This window comes from Oryzias latipes, chromosome 3 (assembly GCF_053564925.1).
Source record: "Oryzias latipes strain Hd-rR chromosome 3, Olatipes_Hd-rR_3.1".
Taxonomy (NCBI): Eukaryota; Metazoa; Chordata; class Actinopteri; order Beloniformes; family Adrianichthyidae; genus Oryzias; species Oryzias latipes.
In genome coordinates, this window is record NC_136239.1 from 28,463,794 (window position 1) to 28,477,700 (window position 13,907).

General features: G+C 37.3%; 2 protein-coding genes across 3 annotated transcripts; one reads left to right on the plus strand and one right to left on the minus strand.

The window, feature by feature from the left end:
• Nucleotides 1-656: 656 nt before the first annotated feature.
• On the minus strand, nt 657-8,403 carry LOC101161136 (saccharopine dehydrogenase-like oxidoreductase). The gene is made up of 12 exons (XM_004067262.5): nt 8,018-8,403; nt 5,463-5,575; nt 4,000-4,080; nt 3,212-3,341; nt 3,086-3,135; nt 2,798-2,928; nt 2,488-2,605; nt 2,160-2,279; nt 1,643-1,699; nt 1,434-1,545; nt 1,272-1,353; nt 657-1,068 (listed from the first exon to the last, which is right to left on the minus strand). Exons 1-12 carry the CDS (start codon nt 8,214-8,216, stop codon nt 978-980), a joined length of 1,284 nt encoding a protein of 427 aa, XP_004067310.1. The 5' UTR covers nt 8,217-8,403; the 3' UTR covers nt 657-977.
• Nucleotides 8,404-8,615: 212 nt separating this feature from the next.
• On the plus strand, nt 8,616-13,707 carry tfb2m (transcription factor B2, mitochondrial). 2 transcript variants are annotated; one of them, XM_020699610.3, is made up of 10 exons: nt 8,616-8,782; nt 9,290-9,615; nt 10,200-10,389; nt 10,519-10,610; nt 10,765-10,918; nt 11,321-11,469; nt 11,643-11,732; nt 12,535-12,594; nt 12,684-12,832; nt 12,930-13,707. In XM_020699610.3, the coding sequence occupies exons 2-10, from the start codon at nt 9,322-9,324 to the stop codon at nt 13,117-13,119; spliced, it is 1,368 nt and encodes a 455-aa protein (XP_020555269.1). In that variant the 5' UTR covers nt 8,616-8,782; nt 9,290-9,321; the 3' UTR covers nt 13,120-13,707. The 2 variants fall into 2 exon arrangements, with proteins under 2 accessions (XP_020555269.1, XP_004067311.1); XM_004067263.5 differs by having other exon boundaries at nt 8,621-8,782; nt 9,268-9,615.
• Nucleotides 13,708-13,907: the final 200 nt, after the last annotated feature.

Below are 13,907 nucleotides of genomic sequence, written 5' to 3' on the forward strand. Positions count from 1 at the left end.
TCTTGCTTAGTGGGCTGAGCCACACCTTTAATGAAACAGGCAGTTTTAGTGTGAGTAACATTATGCTAAAGATTTATATATTTATATTTCCGGTTCCGGGTTTTTATTGATACTTCAGGATTCTTAATTCTGTTTGATAAAAGTTAGGAACTGGATAATGATAAATCATGTAATAAATGGTTACAGTAGAACAGGGGTGGGATTATGTAAGTTTGCTTTCTTCCACTCCCTTTCAAGCAATATTTATTTATATGTCTAAATATACTAAGTTTGATTCGTCATTGTATGAATGTATAACTGATGATTGTATTGTTTTTGTGTATTACTCTTATTTGATTGCTTGAAATAAACAATTTCCAATCAAATCAAGATTTGGAAAAACAGCCCAATAAAGACAGGGATGTGCAGAAACACAGCAGCTGCAGTCTCATTTTACTAAACCGCAGACAAAAACATTAAAGTTTGATGACAGATACCTCCTACATTCAGCATTTCAGGGCTTGCTTTCCACTATACCAAGACATCTTTATTGATTTGCATACGTCATCTGATTCTTATTCATTTCTGACTGATTTATAACCAAAGAGAATGAGAATTTTTATTCTTTATTGCTTGTGTTTGAACACCTGATGTGAATTAAATCTTTCCCAGAATCCTTTCTTTATTTGGAATAATTTTATTAGCAGAGAGTCGTGCCAAACTTGATTACACACAACAGTAAGTGCAAGTGACCGTCTTCAGAGGAGAACTGCTGCCTCTGCTGGAGTTTTGTTTGTTAGCAGAATGGTAGTAAAGCTTTCAAACGGAAGCAAATCGGAAAGTTTCCACTAACAAAGCACCACCACCAAACAAATACGGTTCGTCAAAACCGATTTCGTGATCAAAAACTATTCTAAAGCTGGAATTGTTTCTATTATTAGTATGAATATTAGTGTCAACAGAAACCTGAAAGATGGCGTCTGGGAGGGGGGCGGGGTTTAGATAACAGAGAACTGGATGCCATGTTTGTTGAGGCGGTTGATGAGGGTGGTTTTAGAAAAAGCAGCTCCTGGGGTGTAAACTCCTCCTCTGAAACATAAACCAGAGTCAAATAAAAATCCAAATTTCACTCCGTAATGAAGCAATTAAAACATTTTTAACTGACGGATCACTAGAACTGTAAAAATGTGCATTAAAGGATGAACTCTTTCTGGAAAATAGAAATATGAAAACGTGAATTACTGCAAAGACTGGGATGACTGTGTGAGTGAATCTGCAATGTGAGAACTCACTTCTTGGGCAGAGCTGCAGGTTCGTTGAGAATCGTTAGGGCAGACTGCACCATGGCGATGGGCGTGGCCACATAGCCAACCTCTGAAAAGAGGACATATAGATGTAGTTCAGGAATAATAAAATATCCCTTTTTTTATATTTTTGCTCTCAACTTCTAGTACCTGGTCCCTGAACCAGTGTACGGATCTTAGTGGTGGGTTTGCCCTGGAAGGGGTCCTGCTCCTCTTTGTAGCCCACTCCATGGAAAGCCATTTGGAAAGACGAACCCTCCATCTATGAGTCATATGGATGAAATGAGTGAATTTATATTAGTTTGTCAACATATCGGGAAAATGATCACTTTAAACCGTACAAGTTGCCATTATTTTACCTGCTTTCTAGTTGGTCCAGCCTTTGTGAAAGCGCCAAAGGAGAAGAACTCCGGGTACTGGGAAATACAGGAGAATCAACCGCCCATCATTCTGAGCTGTGATGAATCATCTTCAGTACGAGTCAGTTAAGAGGCCTCTTTTTACAAAATGAATCATTGGAAGCATAAATTGTAAAGATCTTCACAAAATTCAGAATCAAATTATTGAGTTTTAATAAATTAAATTGATTTTGAAGGAATACCTTATGCTGTATAAAGACTAAAGAGCTTCTTTTGTTGCTTTCTAATGTAAGAATTCATAACATTATATATGAAGGTTACACTTTTGTTAAGTTACAATGTTTAAAAACAATTTCATGATCCAACAAAATTTTGTTTTGATCGGAAGATCCACAATAAAAAAAAATGTATTAAATCTCTTTTAATAGCAAAATCTAACCAAAGTAAATTGAAAAAGAACAGATTCTGTGTCATGACAGACGCAGGAGTGACGGTTCTCTTTTGTTTGTTTTTTTACCTTAATGAGCAGGTTGCGTCCAAAACTGAACTTGACTAGAAGCATGAACATCATTCCAGCAAACAACAACTTGATGGTGTTCCCTAAACCTCCCACTCCAGCGTATGCACCATACTGGACCTGGAGTTCAGAAGAACAGGATTTGATGTGTTATTTGGTCCATTAAAAAAAAAAAGGTCCACGATGTGTTCTTTATAAATGAGAATCACCTAAATGCAAATCTCTCAATCATTAGGAATAAATTATCTTCATCTGAAACATTGGTAACAAATATTGATGAAAAAAGAAACGCAGACAACATTTCATAACCTTTAATCCTCATACATACCGGGGTGGCTTCATGCTCCTCTACAAGGAAACGCTGAGTTCGCTTGACAACAGAAGGATCAGAACCCATGAAGGGGATTGCATACTGCTGGATCTCATTACTGTAGAACAGAGCTCCCCTAAAAATTCACACAAAATAGTCATTTAAGTACAAAAATAGTACAGTATTGAAGCACTTATGGTTTGACATTTATATATTCTTACATGTTTTTATTCAGGTTAGTACAAAAAAAAGAGTGGCTAAATAAATATTTTCTTTAACTCTGTTAAATTTTTTATAAATAAAAGTATGTATACATCTTATTTTGTACCTGGGTTTCAGTTTTGGTCCAACAGGGGGTAGAGGTCTGTGATTAAACTTCCTCCTGAGACTCCGCAGCTTCTGGCTGTCGGCAAAACCATAGATAGCAGACAGCCATGTGCCATCATGGATACACCCACCCTGACCAACAGCACAAAGAGGAAAAGAGGACCCAAAATGAAAAAAAAAAGACATTAGGCTTTGTTTTATGCAGCAAAACACAGTAGAAATAAATGAAAGAGAAGTCTAAAAAATAGAAAATGTAATAAAGAATTTAAATGTATGAATTGTAACATACATCTGGTCCGGAGCTAACAGTCAGGAAACTCTCAACTGATGCCAGGGTCCCTATGAATGAAGATACACCGCATCAATTATTACTACTGATCAGATTGACTGAAGCATGCAGGTCATGTGTGCGCACCCTTAAACTGGTCTCTGGTGAAAAGAACTCCCATGTCTGCAGGGATGGAGTCAAATCCGCAGCTCCCGATGACGTACACACCCTTCTCAGCAGCCTGGCTGCTGTAGTTCAGCTGCATGCTCTCCAGAAACTGGACACACACACACACACAAACACACACAGATGCAAATAAACTGCCTTCAGTTTTCCATTAACAGAAACTTTATTTTATATCAGCAGAATTTATTTAAAAAAAACACTTATAAGACAAAGACCATGTCTTTTAAAACAACAGGAAATAGTGATATATATGTTTTCTTTTAGTTACAGACTAAACTTTTACCCTGACATTTTTAAAGAATACACAGTTCTGATCAGAAAACCTTAATAAAATAATAAAATGAATTAGATTTAATCCCCAAATGCAGTTGTGTTTGGGTGAGATGCGGAGCTCCCAAACAAGCATTTGAAAGAAGAGAACAGAGTCCCCATGTGGCCGAAATCATTTTCTCTAATAAGACACCGCACGAATCTCAGTACGGCTTCAATTAAATCCAGTTACAGGCCACGTCAAAGGCTGAATGCCAGGACATCTGCTGGACAGCAATCCAAATGTCCACTGCCAGAACAGCATTCAACGCACTACAGCTAGAAAAATGTGTCTTTCAAAAGTGAAGGTACCAAAGGTTTGGATTAAGAGATTCAATCAATAAGAGTTTCAAAGTTATTATGAAAGGCAGGCCTTTTTATGACTAAATAAAAACAGATTCAAGCATCTAAATTCCATAGGACAAAAAGAAGAGGTAAACCTGTGGTTCGCCACTGATGTCGATATGGTGGGCTCCATTCTCCACACAAGCTTTGACCACTGGCTCGCCATAGAATCTGTACTGTGCACAGAGACAGAAACACAAAATACTTCAGACCGTTTCTGGCTTCTGCTCCTGTCCTCGCGTTGGGCGATGGTCATATCTGCAAAGGTCTCCGTTTGTCTCTAGGGACACAGTCATTTTATTATCTGTTTTCCGGTCTCTGGGATTTTTGATTATATTATTATCTGCCTCAACAAAGACCCTAAAGCTGGAAAAGGATCCAGCAAACTTCCCATCCTAGGACCGAAAACTTTATCCAGCCTGATGACCAGAAGAAACTAAAAGAAAAGGCTGAATAAAGAAATAAAGAACACACTTTGGACCAAATTGTTTTAAATGTGATTATTTGTAAGAAGTGTTGCTGTTTTAGCATCCTCCCTAGTCTGCATTACAGCCACACTAACCCGACCAGCTGTCCCAATGACAGCACACCAAACGGAAACCGATCATTTATTGTTATATTACAATAAGAAATTTGCATTTACCAAGTCACCTGGAATACCTGAAGATCATTTAGAGGCTTTGAAGCCATGCTAGTATTAATAAATAAAAGGCTGCTCCCACTTTGACTTGACAATGTGTCTTGTTTGAATTATAATAATATTTAACATGTGAATATAATGTGATGTGGTTTGAGAAGGTTTATTGCAGGAAACTTTACTTACTCAAAGTGTCAAAGAGAAGATATCAATAGATGTATTCACATCTTTAAATCCCAGTAGATAAATCCACCAAGTCAAAAATAAAATTGTAAATTATTCTTTGTATTTTTTATGCAGAAGTAAATAATTAGAGATAAGTGAAGTGTGAATAGGATAAGAAAAGTGCTGAACCCTTAAAGGATGCTGTAGAAAACAGGATCCCTGAGAAAACACCACAGATGCTGGTAAAGACAGAAAGGAAGCAGAGAAAACTATTTATACAAACATTCTGGAGATTATCTAAAAAAAACACCCAAAAAGATGAAGATCCTTCAGATTCAATTTTTTTTTACCATTTACATGCTTAGAATAAATACAATCCATTAGGATTGTCATGCCTGACATTCTGATTTCAACGGGGGAAAAAAACAAGTAGCAGAGCAAACCACATTCTGAAAGATTTACAGTGCTTTAGCTCTAAACGTTGAAGCTTTCATCAAGTCTTTTATTGTAGGAAAAACAAGAAACCTAGAACATTTTGACTCAAAGAAAAGGTTGAAAGACAATGTGTGCTTTTGCATTAAACCAAACCATTATTATAGAAAAATAAACACAAAACGACTGCATAAACTTAAAAAAAGAGCATTTAGTCAAACACTTGAGATCAAACAAGTCATGTAAAACATTAGCCTTATTTTATGAAAGAAAATACAGCCTGTAAGCAAAAGGCAAACAAACATGCAAAAAGCTTTTACTTACAGGCCCGACGCAGTTTAGAACAATGACCGCCTGTCTGCACATGGCTGCAAGAGAGTCTGCCTCTGCTACATCTGCAACAAGTATGTCCACTTCTGTCCTGAGTTCAGGCTTACCTGAGGGGAAAAAAACAAACCCAAACAATGAAAAAACATTCAAGCAGTCGCCCAAAAACATCACCAAAAGGTGTTTTTTAATACACTGGATTTGAATCAAACCAACACACTGTTCTGACAATCAGGAAAATGAGTTCATTCTGATGCGCCAACAATGGAAGAGCGTGCTGCCGGGTCAGCAGGTGAACAGGAAATACTACATTGTGGCTCCTCTAGAATGCAACAGTGTTCATGTAACTTACTGGTAATATTTATATATAGAGAATTTTTTACCATAATAAAAACAACAACTGAAGGAGTTCTTGTATGGATCTCAACAAATAATTTAACAAATCATGTAAAAACAGAGCTACTATGGATATTGATAACACATAAGATAGATTCCACTTTTTTAGTAAGTCTTGATATATTAAAGCTAATAACTGATAAACTTTCAAAGCTGGCTACACATTAAAAAATAGTTTTTATTTTCTTGGTTTAATGCAATATTTTCCTGAAGTATTTGAACTGGCATGAAGAAGTTGTTCTCTGTGAAGCAGGATAAAAAAAAGAAAAAAAGAAATCCTGAATTTCTTGTCCTTCCCTGCAGGCATTAAGCCAGCCTGCTGCACCAAAGGCAGACTCTGTGTTTAAGGACAACTTGCTAACTTAAGAATAGCTTTTCTATTCGACCTGCTCCACGTTCAAACTCCTAAAGATGAGGAACCAGCAATTATTTTACAAACCTCAGATTTTGCCATTCGCAAGCAACTTCTCTACATTAAGAACTTAACAATTACTATTAAATTGCAATAAGTCAACGCACAAATGTAAAATCTTTTTGATTTTAAGTACAACACAAAAGAGAGTTGTGCAAAATTATGTATACCGGTACTTGGAGAAGAGATAAACACTAAAAACAAAGAGTTTCTTATGATGAAAAATTTGTAAAATAAGGTAAAATGCATTAAGAAATCTTAATAATTAGGAAAAAGTCCAAGCCATTTACAGGACCTTGTCTGGACATGCGACTTCCCCAAACATAAAAAAATGCAGTTTTTACATTTAAAAAAACATTTTGAATTAAAAAAAAATCTCATCTTTAAGTAGTAAACACAAACAACATAACATAATAAACTGGAGTTTAAACTAACACATGCATGGATGTTGAGCTGATTTAAATTGAGAGAATAGTAAAGAAACGCAGAAAAACTGTCACATCTACACAGAAACAGTTTGTGACCTACAGCAGATGTTTACTGAGAAGTTTTGCAAAACGTAACACCAAGGAGGGCACATGGTTGAATTCCAATATGCAATGTTTCATTTAGCATGTTACAGATTTAAAAAAAAAAAGAATAAATAATAACACAAATAAATGAAGAATCCTGGGGGAAATTTGATCCATCCTTGAGGATGTCTGCATAAAAAGAATTCAAATTATTCAAACATCTAACTGCATCGATATGAAGAACCTTGAAGACAAAGGACAAAATGATTGTTTCTGTGAGATAAGTTTAGTATGGAGAGCTAAGCGACATGTCCAGCTGTGTCTGCCATCGGGACGAGGACAGTCCAGTTAGCGGCTATGTTCCATCAGCTGTTCTACACTGGCTGAGGACGGGAAAACAGAATTAATCCTCTGGAAACTGTAGTTGTGATAATAATAACAGGATAGCATCCTGATCTAGCAATGCATTTCATTTTCCACGTTGAGACAGCTGCACTGACACATACTGTGGAAAATGCTGGGACAACAAACATTCTCTCTAGAAATGTTTATTTCATTAAGCAAATCTAAATCAAAGGATTTCCAGTAACTGGTTAAGAAATTAGAAATACTTAACTGTTTATTCCAGAGACAGGTTTTTTGGGGGGCTTAAACTGGCCAAATAAATAAAATACAAGTAAAAAAAAATCTACTGTAACTGCTGTTAAAACAAAGCTGACACCAACCAGCATTTTAAACGGTATCAGCTCATGCATGACCTTCATTTACAATCAAACAGAGACCTTTTATTTGCAGGGAAAATGCAGAGGGGAGGGGGGGTGTCATACAAAGAGATTTCTCTCATTTTTACGCAAAAGAGAAGAAAAAAAACCCTAGCAATTATGTTTAATATAAATGTGCAAAATGCAAGCCATCTATATTATAATGTAAACCACTGAAAGCCGAATATTTTGTTTTCATTGTTAAATAATAGATTTTCCGAGTATTCTAGGTGTGCTTGGAGTTCATCATGGGTACAGATTAAAGGGTCAAAGTCAGATCCAACTCGTCAGTCAAGCTTCACATTTATTGCTTTATCATTTTGGAGAGGGAGTTGGGCAATACTTCTCAATCTGTGGATCCTTCTGGTATTTGACTATGATTAAAGTGCATCTGTGTTACCAGTTACTAAATTATTTCCTTCTTACAATTTGGATTTTACATACACATAAGGTTACTGTCCAGGTACATACTCAGAGCTCCGGCGGCCTTTTCCAGAACTTTTTCCAGCTTCGGCTTGCTCCTTCCTGCCACGGCCCATTTCAGGTTCCCACCCGGACCTTCGGACACCGTCCGCGCTACCTCCTCCACCACGAACTGCCCCGTGAAGCCGGTGGCTCCAAAGATAACCAGGTGGTAGGGCCTGCTTGTGGATGTATCGACGCGTGCCATGGTTACTGCTGGGAATATGACAGGAGGGCTCAATGCGAAGACTCAGCCTCTCTTGTCGACTTCAGTTTGACAGAGGGCTGTGCGCAGTGGACTGCGCGCTTTTACGGCGCAGCTCTGACAACTTCCGTAGCCCTTATGCTAACCTGCAAACGAACGAGTTATATCGCGATATAACTCGTTGCTGCAAACACACAATACAGGAAACAAAAAAAAGATTTTAAGCGTTTGTTCATATCAAATATTCCACAATTTGTTATAACAAGTATCATTTACAGTGGAATAAATACACATTTATTAAAACTGAAAACTGTATCGTATACGCTTTTAATTGGTCATATTATTTGCTAATCTTTGTGGGCTCTATGTGATTGGTCCTCATAGCAGTCGTATGTCCATGACGTCAATTTCCTGCGCAGGCACCACGTGAGTGTTGCAAAAACATCTAAGAAGGGTCAGGATGCGGCGTGCTCAATGTCACCGAGTTTTACCAGCCACCTCCGACATAAGAGCCGATTTTAAAGCAGCAATTCTTTTCCATTCAGAAAATTAGGATATTCTTCTGTGAGGTATGTTTGTGTTTCTCCGATAAATTAAGTGTTTAGGTCAGGTGACGTAGATCATGCTAATCAGAAAGCTAACAACATTACTACTAGTAGTTTGTTAATAAATGAATGCGTCGTTATTACTATTTATTTTCTTCACTATTGTAGTTAAAATTCAAAAACTATTTTTTTAATGTAAGCTAAAATTCGGAATTAAATAATTATTAAATAAGCACATCCCTTTGCATATCCAGTTGCTAAATAGACATTGAAGGTTTTTTGTTTTGTTTAATTGCTTTCTTGTATGGTATATGGAAAAAATACCATTGTTAAACTTTTCCATAAACTATTTTAGTCACATGAAGCTTAGCTATGAGGAAGAATTAACCCATGTATTTTTTAAGCATAAAACAGAATATAGAGCTCTCTACTTTTTATTGTATTTTTCTTAGAAACGTGTCCAGCTAAGTAATTTAAATTTTCTTCTTGTTATTGTTTTCTTCATGCAGTGTCTTCTTTGTGTTCTCCAAGCCTCCCACTCTCCCCGACAGCGTGGAAGCTGCATGGCCTCTTCGACCATGTCCTCTCACCTTTGTGGAGTCTTGGAGCGGATGATGCGCTCCTCTTGCTGCCACATCATTAGAAGTAGATCTTGTTTAGGACAAGCGGTTTTGGCCCCAGCAAGTTCTTCTATCTGTGTTCATGGGGCTCCTTTGCTACATAGAAGGGCATACAGCCTGGACCCATTAGGTCCTGGTCGACTGTCACTTGCCGCAGGCTCCCAACAGCCTCGGTCAGACAGGACACCCCCCTCTCCATCTCTAACTTACAGAAACCTGTCTGCCGCTGCTGTTAAGGTAATATGTTTACAGTAATGCTTGGTATGCACTGCAGTATTATTATAATGGTTACAATGTTGTAATGACACCCACAGGATGACATTTACAAAATAGCCATGATGACTTTCCCCATGTTCCGTGTTTAATTCTGGAGAGAGACTGAGTCTAATGGCCTCCCAAACAAAGTAGAGGCAGGTTTAAGGAGAAAAGAAATAATAGCAACTCTTGGTTTGAACAAATAAGTGTTTCATTGTTCAAGAAACAGCTATATGCCTTTTGGTTGTGTTTGATCTGCAGTAGAAAACACTGACAGATGATCTATGATTATGGTCTCCTGCTTTGTAATCGGACTGTCTCTGTCTTATTTCAAAATAATTTCCACCCCTGTAGATGTCTGTTTTGACTGGATCTCAGATGCCTGATTATACCAACATGTTTTGCATATCTTTTCTTGGAATTTATTGTTGTCTCAGACTACATTGACAAATACAGACCAACTATATACATTTTCTCAATAGAAATAACAAAAAAATGGCTGTTTTCGTTTCCCACAAGCCCTAATAATTTATTTTAAATTTTGATGCTTTCTTTTGTCATTACAGGGGCAGTTTCGACCACTATCTCGGTTTGACTACCTGGATCTTGGAAAAGTAGAGGAGAACATACGACGTGCTCAGGCTTGCAAAAAAAGAAGGCACTTCATAGTTAATCCAGATCTGGCTAATGTTGTTGCACGCCATGTGGCACCTGATCCACTAGATACCAAATCTGTTATCTTCGAATGTAACCCAGGTATGTGTTGGTGTGTGGGCTGTAAGGAATTTTTACTTAAACATGTTTTAAACAGCTTAGTGCAAGTTTGTTTCTACAAAATGTTCTCTTTTTGAAATGTTTATGACTACTTGTGTGTTCCTGCTTTAGGTCCTGGAGTGTTGACAAGAACACTATTAAATGCTGGAGCTCAGCGGGTTGTGGTCCTTGAAGGAGATCGATCTTTTCTACATGATCTACATGTAATACTAATGTCTCAGGGCATTTGGTGACCTTTTTAATGCCCCCTGACTCCTTGTCATCACAGTTATATTTGACATATTTTTATAATGTTTTTATTTTCAATTGATATTAGCTGATTGAAGTAAAAGTACAAATGTTGGTTCTTTGTTGTAGGAGCTGGAGGGACATCTTGATGGGCAGCTGGAGGTCGTTTATTGTGACTACTTTAAATTAGACCCAATTGGCAGTGGAAATGTAAAGCCACCCACTATGTTCACCGATAAGCTGTTCACTGATCTGGGAATGTCAGAGGCCGGCTGGACAGATGGTGAGGAAAACCGATGCACATTTATAATGCCACAAACCAAAGATGCCAGCTTTTTGCCAGTTCTCTCTCGCACACACACACAAACAACACACACAAGGAACCTTTTGTCTAACAACTGAGCCTTTGATCACAAACAGAAATCCCACTATCTTCTCCCAGAGCACATTAGCAATGCTATGAATTTAGACCATAAGCAGAATTTAAGATACTTTTGTGATGAATTTTTACAGGAATCCTCATTAAACTGTCAAGATAACAGCTTAAAAAAGCACTGAAAAAACATGTCTTTGTTGTGTATAAAATGTGCACCTTGCAGCATCTATGTCTTCTCATATTGTAAGATAAAGATTTATACTTTTACAGTGAGTTTTGTTCATTCATTTGCTTGCATGTTTTCTTTAGACATCCCAGTGAAGGTGGTGGGAATCCTGCCTCAGCGAAATGAACGTGGAATGCTCCTCAAGATGGCTTACGCTTTGTTTGAGCGGCTCTCTGTTTACAGATATGGAAGAATAGAACTTAACCTTTTCATTAGCGAAAGGGAATACAAGGTAAAACATCTCATTAGGATCATCGCATTTAGGAGAAGAATACAGCTATTTACCTGTTGCTTTTTTAAAATTAATCTGCCTTTAACCATTCAAATCAGTTCTGTCATTGGTGCGTGCAATAATGTTGATAATTCAGCTGTGAAAAATAATTTATCCGTCATTTTTGTCATCAGAAACTTGTGGCACAGCCTGGTGAGATGAGGTACTACAGAGCATTTGGCGTCCTCTGGCAGATGGCCTGTGACATCGAACTTCTGCACAAGGTACATTGAATTGGGGTTTGTTTGGATTTAGGCACATAGAAATGACTGCTTGACATGCACTGTAGATTGTTTATAATGTTTTGACACCCACCAAATGACATTTAAAAAACATTCATGATGCCTTTCCTCATGTTTAAAAAAAAAGCAGAATCACATCGGTAAATATTTTCACTGTTTGAGGTAAATATCTAGAATTTTGGCTATTCACACATTTAAAAAAAAGAGGAAATGACTATAAGATTGTTTATTTATCAAAAGTAATAGGTTTCGGTTAAAATCTTTAGTCTGAAACAAGCCTTTCTCCTCATTGCTAGTTGTAGTAGTGTGTCTTATTTGCGTGCATAAGTTTACTCAGAACTTAACCACAGAACCATAACGCCTCCAAGCGACAACACCGTAAAAGTTTGGCAGCCTTTGAGAATGGCATTTTGGTTTATCTGAGGAGCGAGGCTTTCTAAAATAAGTGTTTAATTTTTGTGACCACTGAAATCACTCCTCACACTGGTCTAAACTAGGACTGAGAAGGAGCCTCTTGTAAATGAGGAGATAAAACTAACCAGATTTGTCTCCACCGTCTGCTGCTGTGGCTTTCAGCACTTGCATGTCAGATTTTCTGCTTAATAAATGCGTATTCTTTCAGATCCATCATTGCTGACTGGAGCGTATGAAAAACATTGAACAGAATCATTTACTGAATAAATTCTAAAAGCTTTTAATTTGCAATTGAGTTTGATGACAACAAGAAGAAAAAGTAAAGGAGCTGAATATGAATGGTTCCTTATCTCCTCTTCTGTCTGTCCAGGAGCCCTGGGAGTCATTTGTGGTTTCATCAAAACAAGGTGTCCCAGCCTCTAAGGGCATGGTAAGAATGAGAGCAGGCCCAACAGCATGAATGCCAACTATGTTTGTCAGGTTGACTTCATGGTTTGTCTCCTTTCTCCCTCCTTCCAGCTTCCAAATGATTACTTGTGTCTGGTGCGTCTGCGTCCACGGGCTGACCTGTTCTCCAAAGGCCTCACTCCCTCTAATGCTTCTACTCTATTGATGATGATCAAGCAATGTTTAGCAAAGAGGAAAGTCAAACTCATCGACAGGCTCAAGTAAGCCACTCCCATGCTGTTTGCAGCTTAATGAAAGTTATAAATGCGTAAATTGCAGGCTGCTCCAGCTGACAAGTTGTACATTTTTTTCCTCCAGTCTTTGGTCACCTGATAGTGGAAGCAGGCTGTTATCAGAGATGGGCTTGCCAGAAGACATTCTGACAGGACATGTATACCCTGAGGAATACCTGCGACTGTTCCAGCTGATGGACAAGAGCCAAGAGTTCACACAAAGCTGGCTTTATGAAGAGATCTTGGAAAACACACAGAGGGAGGGATGGGCCTGAAATGCAAATGCAACCGGTCATTATCATTGGGTTCTTTACAGAGACACAGCAGGTGGTGTTCAACACTGAATATACTCGTGTGAAGAAAGTAATGATTGCAAAGAAACTATGACAGAAGATTGCTTCAAAACAAATTTAACCATATTCATGATATTACTAGAAAACACATTTGTTACACCAATTCATCAACTCAAACCTAATTATAAGTCACTTTTCATAAAATTAAAGGAGAAAGTGCTTGAAGAAACTATAAAAACATTCAAAATCATTTACAGAAAGTGACATTCATTTAATACACAGAAAAACAATGTACAAAGCTGTGTAGTCCTAAAGGATTAAATGCAATAGTTTTGCATGAAGTTATGTATCCATAACAAAGCCATTTATATTTTTCATAAAAACAGTTGTGTGCTGCACCCAACTGATGAAAAACAACACAGGGAAGCTTTTCACTGTATAAAATCAAGTTTTGTACATTTTTAATAAATATGTTGTATATGTTGAAGCTTATCTGTGTGACATGTCATGATTTATTCATTGTAAATTGCATGTTTAATTTAAAACACAATAAATAAGATTTTTTTTAAACATATGGAGATGAGGAATTAATTACAATTTGAATTTAGGTGAATGTTTTTATTTGGTAGAATGTGGAAGGTTAATGTTTGAATAGCTCCGAAAATACCTCAAGCACTCAGGTTTTCTGAGCTTAAAATAGTTTTCTTGTCTGGATCACAAGTAGCAGCTTTTGTAAAACGGAAATAACACATGTAGTACCACTGAATAAA